This window comes from Heptranchias perlo, unplaced genomic scaffold, assembly GCF_035084215.1.
Source record: "Heptranchias perlo isolate sHepPer1 unplaced genomic scaffold, sHepPer1.hap1 HAP1_SCAFFOLD_256, whole genome shotgun sequence".
In the NCBI taxonomy this organism is placed as follows: Eukaryota; Metazoa; Chordata; class Chondrichthyes; order Hexanchiformes; family Hexanchidae; genus Heptranchias; species Heptranchias perlo.
The window spans coordinates 104,357-113,903 of NW_027139268.1; the positions used below are offsets into that span (position 1 = coordinate 104,357).

The 9,547-nt window shown below is 50.9% G+C and overlaps 1 protein-coding gene across 15 annotated transcripts in view; it reads right to left on the reverse strand.

Annotated features, from left to right (window-relative positions):
- LOC137310508 (class I histocompatibility antigen, F10 alpha chain-like) overlaps positions 1-9,537 on the reverse strand; it is a 32,267-nt gene extending 22,730 nt beyond the window's left edge. For all 15 annotated transcript variants that reach the window (XR_010960133.1, XM_067978267.1, XM_067978263.1 and 12 more), the window contains exon 1: positions 9,449-9,537. Coding sequence is in view for 14 of the 15 variants with exons in the window: in XM_067978267.1 (XP_067834368.1) it covers positions 9,449-9,500 (52 nt within the window). In the remaining variant the exon portion in view is untranslated. The remainder of the gene's footprint in view (positions 1-9,448) is intronic.
- Positions 9,538-9,547: the final 10 nt, after the last annotated feature.

Here is a 9,547-nt window from a genome sequence, read left to right on the forward strand (position 1 = left end):
AGTGGATAGGCAAAAGGCTACAGAGAGGTGGAGAAGGATGAGGAGGGATAGTTCACCACGGTCACAGTCTCAGAGAATGTCATTTGTGACTTTGATAAGGGCCGTTTCAGTACTGTGAAAGAGACGGGAACCTGATTGGAGAGATTCAAACATGGAGTTGCGGGAAAGATGGCCAGGGATTTGGGAATTGTAATCACACCAGGGAACATCGAGCAGATCTAAAAAAGCAACTGCAATCAGTACTGAAGAAAATGAGTCTTCAGACAAGACAACAGCCAGGCAGGCAGCAGAAAGTTCCTTTCAGTAACTGAGACTTTCAGAAACCAAGAGCTCCATTTAAATGTTTCTGCCTCAACTTTCTGGGCAACAATGGAAGGACAAAATTAGTCTCCACTTGGAGAAGCAAGGATTAATCAGGGATAGTCAACATGGCTTTGTCAAGGGAAGATCATGTCTGACTAATTTGATTGAATTTTTTGAGGGGGTGACTAGGCGTGTGGATGAGGGTAACGCAGTGGATGTGGTATACATGGATTTCAGTAAGGCCTTCGATAAAGTCCCCCACAGGAGACTGGTCAAGAAGGTATGAGCCCATGGAATCCAGGGTGCCTTGGCACTTTGGATACAAAACTGGCTTCGTGGCAGAAGGCAGAGGGTGATGGTCGAAGGTTGTTTTTGTGACTGGAAGCCTGTGGCCAGTGGGGTACCACAGGGATCGGTGCTGGGTCCCTTGCTGTTTGTGGTCTACATTAATGACTTGGATATGAATGTAAAAGGTATGATCAGTAAGTTCGCTGATGATACAAAAATTGGTAGGGTGGTAAATAGCGAGGAGGATAGCCTCAGTCTGCAGGACGATATAGATGGGTTGGTCAGATGGGCGGAACAGTGGCAAATGGAATTTAACCCAGAAAAGTGCGAGGTGATGCACTTTGGAGGGACTAACAAGGCAAGGGAATACACAATGAATGGGAGGACCCTAGGCAAGACAGAGGGTCAGAGGGATCTTGGTGTGCAAGTTCACAGATCCCTGAAGGCGGCGGAACAGGTAGATAAGGTAGTAAAGAAGGCATATGGGATACTTGCCTTTATTAGCCGAGGCATAGAATATAAGAGCAAGGAGGTTATGATGGAGCTGTATAAAACACTGGTTAGGCCACAGCTGGAGTACTGTGTGCAGTTCTGGTCGCCACACTACAGGAAGGATGTGATTGCTTTGGAGAGGGTGCAGAGGAGATTCACCAGGATGTTACCAGGGCTGGAGCGCTTCAGCTATGAAGAGAGACTGGGAAGATTGGGTTTGTTTTCCTTGGAGCAGAGGAGGCTGAGGGGGGACATGATTGAGGTGTACAAAATTATGAGGGGCACAGATAGGATGGATACTAAGGAGCTTTTTCCCTTCGTTGAGGGTTCTATAACAAGGGGACAGAGATTCAAGGTAAAAGGCGGGAGGTTTAGATGGGATTTGAGAAAGAACTTTTTCACCCAGAGGGTGGTTGGAGTCTGGAACTCACTGCCTGAAAGTGTTGTGGAGGCAGGAACCCTCACAACATTCAAGAAGCAATTAGATGAGCACTTGAAATGCCATAGCATACAAGGCTACGGACCAAATGCTGGAATATGGGATCAGAGTAGACAGGGCTGATGGCCGGCGCGGACACGATGGGCCGAAGGGCCTCTATCCGTGCTGGATAACTCGATGACTCCATGACTCAATGACTAAAACAGAATCTGATTGGTTCAAATCTGACCCTCCAAATGATCAGATTGCTTCACACCGACAATCCCCGATCACACCGACAATTCCCAATCACACCGACAATCTCCAATCACAACGACAATCCCCAATCACACCGACAATTCTCAATCACACCGACAATCTCCAATCACACCGACAATCCCCAATCACACCGACAATCTCCAATCACACCGACAATCCTCAATCACACCGACAATCTCCAATCACACCGACAATCCCCAAACACACCGACAATCTCCAACCACACCGACAATCCCCAATCACACCGACAATCTCCAATCACACCGACAATCCCCAATCACACCGACAATCCCCAATCACACCGACAATTCCCAATCACACCGACAATCTCCAATCACACCGACAATCCCCAATCACACCGACAATTCCCAATCACACCGACAATCTCCAATCACACCGACAATCCCCAATCACACCGACAATCCCCAATCACACCGACAATCTCCAATCACACCGACAATCCCCAATCACACCGACAATCTCCAATCACACCGACAATCCCCAATCACACCGACAATCCCCAATCCCCAATCACACCGACAATCTCCAATCACACCGACAATCTCCAATCACACCGACAATCCCCAATCACACCGACAATCCCCAATCCCCAATCACACCGACAATCCCCAATCACACCGACAATCCCCAATCCCCAATCACACCGACAATCTCCAATCACGCCGACAATCCCCAATCACACCGACAATCCCCAATCACACCGACAATCTCCAATCACACCGACAATCTCCAATCACACCGACAATCCCCAATCACACCGACAATCCCCAATCACACCGACAATCCCCAATCACACCGACAATTCCCAATCACACCGACAATCCCCAATCACACCGACAATCTCCAATCACACCGACAATCCCCAATCACACCGACAATCTCCAATCACACCGACAATCCCCAATCACACCGACAATCCCCAATCACACCGACAATCTCCAATCACACCGACAATCCCCAATCACACCGACAATCCCCAATCCCCAATCACACCGACAATCTCCAATCACACCGACAATCTCCAATCACACCGACAATCCCCAATCACACCGACAATCCCCAATCCCCAATTACACCGACAATCCCCAATCACACCGACAATCCCCAATCCCCAATCACACCGACAATCTCCAATCACGCCGACAATCCCCAATCACACTGACAATCCCCAATCACACCGACAATCTCCAATCACACCCACAATCCCCAATCACACCGACAATCCCCAATCACACCCACAATCTCCAATCACACCCACAATCCCCAATCACACCGACAATCCCCAATCACACCCACAATCTCCAATCACACCCACAATCTCCAATCACACCCACAATCCCCAATCACACCGACAATCCCCAATCACACCGACAATCCCCAATCACACCGACAATCTCCAATCACACCGACAATCCCCAATCACACCGACAATCTCCAATCACACCGACAATCTCCAATCACACCCACAATCCCCAATCACACCGACAATCCCCAATCACACCGACAATCCCCAATCACACCGACAATCTCCAATCACACCGACAATCCCCAATCGCACCGACAATCCCCAATCACACCAACAATCCCCAATCCCCAATCACACCGACGATCCCCAATCACACCGACGATCTCCAATCACACCAACAATCCCCAATCCCCAATCACACCCACAATCCCCAATCACACCGACAATCCCCAATCACACCGACAATCCCAAATCACACCGACAATCCCCAATCACACCCACAATCCCCAATCACACCCACAATCTCCAATCACGCCGACAATCTCCAATCACGCCGACAATCCCCAATCACGCCGACAATCCCCAATCACGCCGACAATCCCCAATCACGCCGACAATCCCCAATCACGCCGACAATCTCCAATCCCCAATCACACCCACAATCCCCAATCACGCCGACAATCCCCAATCACGCCGACAATCCCCAATCACGCCGACAATCTCCAATCCCCAATCACACCAACAATCCCCAATCCCCAATCACACCCACAATCCCCAATCACACCGACAATCCCCAATCACTCCAACAATCCCCAATCACGCCGACAATCCCCAATCACGCCGACAATCCCCAATCACGCCGACAATCCCCAATCACGCCGACAATCCCAAATCATACCCACAATCCCCAATCACACCGACAATCCCCAATCACACCGACAATCTCCAATCACACCGACAATCTCCAATCACACCGACAATCTCCAATCACACCGACAATCCCCAATCCCACCGACAATCCCCAATCCCACCGACAATCCCCAATCACACCGACAATCTCCAATCACACCGACAATCTCCAATCACACCCACAATCTCCAATCACGCCGACAATCTCCAATCACGCCGACAATCCCCAATCACGCCGACAATCCCCAATCACGCCGACAATCCCCAATCACGCCGACAATCTGCAATCACACCGACAATCCCCAATCACACCGACAATCCCCAATCACACCGACAATCCCCAATCACACCGACAATCTCCAATCACACCGACAATCTCCAATCCCCAATCACGCCGACAATCCCCAATCACGCCGACAATCCCCAATCACACCGACAATCTGCAATCACACCGACAATCCCCAATCACACCGACAATCCCCAATCACACCGACAATCTCCAATCACACCGACAATCCCCAATCACACCGACAATCCCCAATCACATCGACAATCCCCAATCACACCGACAATCTCCAATCACGCCGACAATCCCCAATCACGCCGACAATCCCCAATCACGCCGACAATCCCCAATCACGCCGACAATCTCCAATCACGCCGACAATCTCCAATCACACCGACAATCCCCAATCACACCGACAATCTCCAATCACACCGACAATCTCCAATCACACCCACAATCCCCAATCACACCGACAATCCCCAATCACATCGACAATCCCCAATCACACCGACAATCTCCAATCACGCCGACAATCCCCAATCACGCCGACAATCTCCAATCACACCCACAATCTCCAATCACGCCGACAATCCCCAATCACACCGACAATCTCCAATCACGCCGACAATCTCCAATCACACCCACAATCTCCAATCACGCCGACAATCCCCAACCACGCCGACAATCCCCAATCACGCCGACAATCCCCAATCACGCCGACAATCTCCAATCACGCCGACAATCCCCAACCACGCCGACAATCCCCAATCACACCCACAATCCCCAATCACACCGACAATCCCCAATCACACCGACAATCTCCAATCACACCGACAATCTCCAATCACACCGACAATCTCCAATCACACCGACAATCCCCAATCCCACCGACAATCCCCAATCCCACCGACAATCCCCAATCACACCGACAATCTCCAATCACACCGACAATCTCCAATCACACCCACAATCTCCAATCACGCCGACAATCTCCAATCACGCCGACAATCCCCAATCACGCCGACAATCCCCAATCACGCCGACAATCCCCAATCACGCCGACAATCTGCAATCACACCGACAATCCCCAATCACACCGACAATCCCCAATCACACCGACAATCCCCAATCACACCGACAATCTCCAATCACACCGACAATCTCCAATCCCCAATCACGCCGACAATCCCTAATCACGCCGACAATCTCCAATCACACCGACAATCTCCAATCACACCCACAATCTCCAATCACACCGACAATCCCCAATCACGCCGACAATCTGCAATCACACCGACAATCCCCAATCACACCGACAATCCCCAATCACACCGACAATCTCCAATCACACCGACAATCTCCAATCACACCCACAATCCCCAATCACATCGACAATCCCCAATCACACCGACAATCTCCAATCACGCCGACAATCCCCAATCACGCCGACAATCCCCAATCACGCCGACAATCTCCAATCACGCCGACAATCCCCAATCACGCCGACAATCCCCAATCACGCCGACAATCTCCAATCACGCCGACAATCTCCAATCACGCCGACAATCCCCAATCACGCCGACAATCCCCAATCACGCCGACAATCCCCAATCACGCCGACAATCCCCAATCACGCCGACAATCCCCAATCACGCCGACAATCCCCAATCACGCCGACAATCCCCAATCACGCCGACAATCCCCAATCACGCCGACAATCCCCAATCACGCCGACAATCCCCAATCACGCCGACAATCCCCAATCACGCCGACAATCTCCAATCACGCCGACAATCCCCAATCACGCCGACAATCTCCAATCACGCCGACAATCTCCAATCACACCGACAATCTCCAATCACGCCGACAATCCCCAATAACGCCGACAATCCCCAAACACGCCGACAATCCCCAATCACACCGACAATCCGCAATCACGCCCAGAATCCCCAATCACGCCGACAATCTCCAATCACACCCACAATCCCCAATCGCACCCACAATCCCCAATCACACCAACAATCCCCAATCACACCCACAATCTCCAATCACGCCGACAATCTCCAATCACACCGACAATCTCCAATCACACCGACAATCCCCAATCACGCCGACAATCCCCAATCACGCCGACAATCCCCAATCACGCCGACAATCCCCAATCACGCCGACAATCTCCAATCACGCCGACAATCTCCAATCACACCGACAATCTCCAATCACGCTGACAATCCCCAATCACGCCGACAATCCCCAAACACGCCGACAATCCCCAATCACGCCGACAATCCCCAATCACGCCGACAATCCGCAATCCCCAATCACACCGACAATCCCCAATCACACCGACAATCCCCAATCACACCGACGATCCCCAATCACACCGACAATCCCCAATCACACCGACAATCCCCAATCACACCGACAATCTCCAATCACACCGACAATCCCCAATCACACCGACAATCCCCAATCACACCGACAATCTCCAATCACACCGACAATCCCCAATCACACCGACAATCCCCAATCACGCCGACAATCCCCAATCACGCCGACAATCCCCAATCACACCGACAATCTGCAATCACACCGACAATCCCCAATCACACCGACAATCCCCAATCACACCGACAATCTCCAATCACACCGACAATCTCCAATCCCCAATCACACCGACAATCCCCAATCACACCGACAATCCCCAATCACGCCGACAATCCCCAATCACGCCGACAATCTCCAATCACGCCGACAATCTCCAATCACGCCGACAATCTCCAATCACGCCGACAATCCCCAATCACGCCGACAATCTCCAATCACGCCGACAATCCCCAATCACGCCGACAATCCCCAATCACGCCGACAATCTCCAATCACGCCGACAATCTCCAATCACGCCGACAATCTCCAATCACGCCGACAATCCCCAATCACGCCGACAATCCCCAATCACGCCGACAATCCCCAATCACGCCGACAATCCCCAATCACGCCGACAATCCCCAATCACGCCGACAATCCCCAATCACGCCGACAATCCCCAATCACGCCGACAATCCCCAATCACGCCGACAATCCCCAATCACGCCGACAATCCCCAATCACGCCGACAATCTCCAATCACGCCGACAATCTCCAATCACACCGACAATCCCCAATCTCCAATCACGCCGACAATCTCCAATCACGCCGACAATCCCCAATCACTCCGACAATCTCCAATCACGCCGACAATCTCCAATCACGCCGACAATCTCCAATCACACCGACAATCCCCAATCACGCCGACAATCTCGAATCACACCGACAATCCCCAATCACACCCACAATCTCCAATCACGCCGACAATCCCCAATCACGCCGACAATCCCCAATCACGCCGACAATCCCCAATCGTGCCGACAATCCCCAAACACGCTGACAATCCCCAATCACACCGACAATCCGCAATCACACCCACAATCCCCAATCACGCCGACAATCTCCAATCACACCCACAATCCCCAATCGCACCCACAATCCCCAATCACATCGACAATCCCCAATCACACCCACAATCCCCAATCACACCCACAATCTCCAATCACACCGACAATCCCCAATCACACCGACAATCTCCAATCACACCGACAATCCCCAATCACAACGACAATCCCCAATCACACCGACAATCTCCAATCACACCGACAATCCCCAATCACACCGACAATTCCGAATCACACCGACAATCCCCAATCACACCGACAATCCCCAATCACACCGACAATCCCCAATCACACCGACAATCCCCAATCACGCCGACAATCCCCAAACACGCCGACAATCCCCAATCCCCAATCACACCAACAATCCCCAATCACACCGACAATCCCCAATCACACCGACAATCCCCAATCACACCGACAATCCACAATCACACCGACAATCCCCAATCACACCGACAATCCCCAATCACACCGACAATCCCCAATCACACCGACAATCCCCAATCACACCGACAATCCCCAATCACACCGACAATCCACAATCACACCGACAGTCCCCAATCACGCCGACAATCTCCAATCACACCGACAATCCCCAATCACACCGACAATCCCCAATCACACCCACAATCCCCAATCACAACCACAATCTCCAATCACGGCGACAATCCCCAATCACACCGACAATCCCCAATCACACCGACAATCCCCAATCACGCCGACAATCCCCAATCACGCCGACAATCCCCAATCACACCGACAATCCCCAATCACGCCGACAATCCCCAATCACACCGACAATCCCCAATCACACCAACAACTGTCCCAGTCGAAAAATATCATATTTCCTTTGTAAAACACTGAGAATCGAACCCACGTGTTCGCAGGTCGGGGTACGTAGTAGGAACAGAGGAATAAATGTCGGACAATGGCCTATTGAGCCTCCACTGAGATTTCTTGTTGCCATGGTTGCTGAAACTCTAATCCCAATTCCCTCTCCTTTCTCCATATTCCTTAATGCCATTATTTCCAATGTAAACATCCCTCTCCTTGTTGCACACCCAGTGGATGTTGTTTGGACAGCAAGTCCCACATTGTCACACTGTTTGTGAGCAGTAAATTTTCTTATGATCACTTTTACTCAGCTCATCTCAAATGATGTCCTCTGTTAATATCACTGCACCGGGGCGAGAGAGACAGAGAGAGAGAGAGGCACTCAGAGATAGAAAGAGAAAGAGGGAGAGAGAGAGACAGAGGGAGAGAGACAGTTAGAGATAGACAGAGAGAGAGAGAGACAGATACAGACAGAGAGAGAGAGAGAGAAAGAAAGACACACACTCAGAGATGGAAAGAGACAGAGAGAGAGAGAGAGAGAGTGAGAGAGACAGTTTGAGATAGACAGAGAGAGATAGAGACAGACACAGAGATAGAGAGTGAGAGAAAGAAAGACACACACTCAGAGATAGAAAGAGACAGAGAGAGAGACAGAGAGAGAGTGATGAGGAGAGAGAGATATGGAGAGCAAAAAATACAAAGCTGGACAGACAAAGTGAGCTCTCCCCTGTGAGTGCAATATACCGACACACATTCCCCGCACTCACAGACAGTCCCACCCCCAGGAAAATCGCAGGGAATTTCCTGCCCAGACCCTGAGCTGGAGAAGTGAAAGTGGCAGAGAAAGAGAGTGAGATTGGAAGGATGAATTCTGTACTTACCGGGAGAGACCCGGGAAAAACACAGGGATATGGAGAAAAGGATCAGCAGCATTCTGGGAATCCACGGCCTCTATTCCAATCAGTGACTGGGAATAAAAT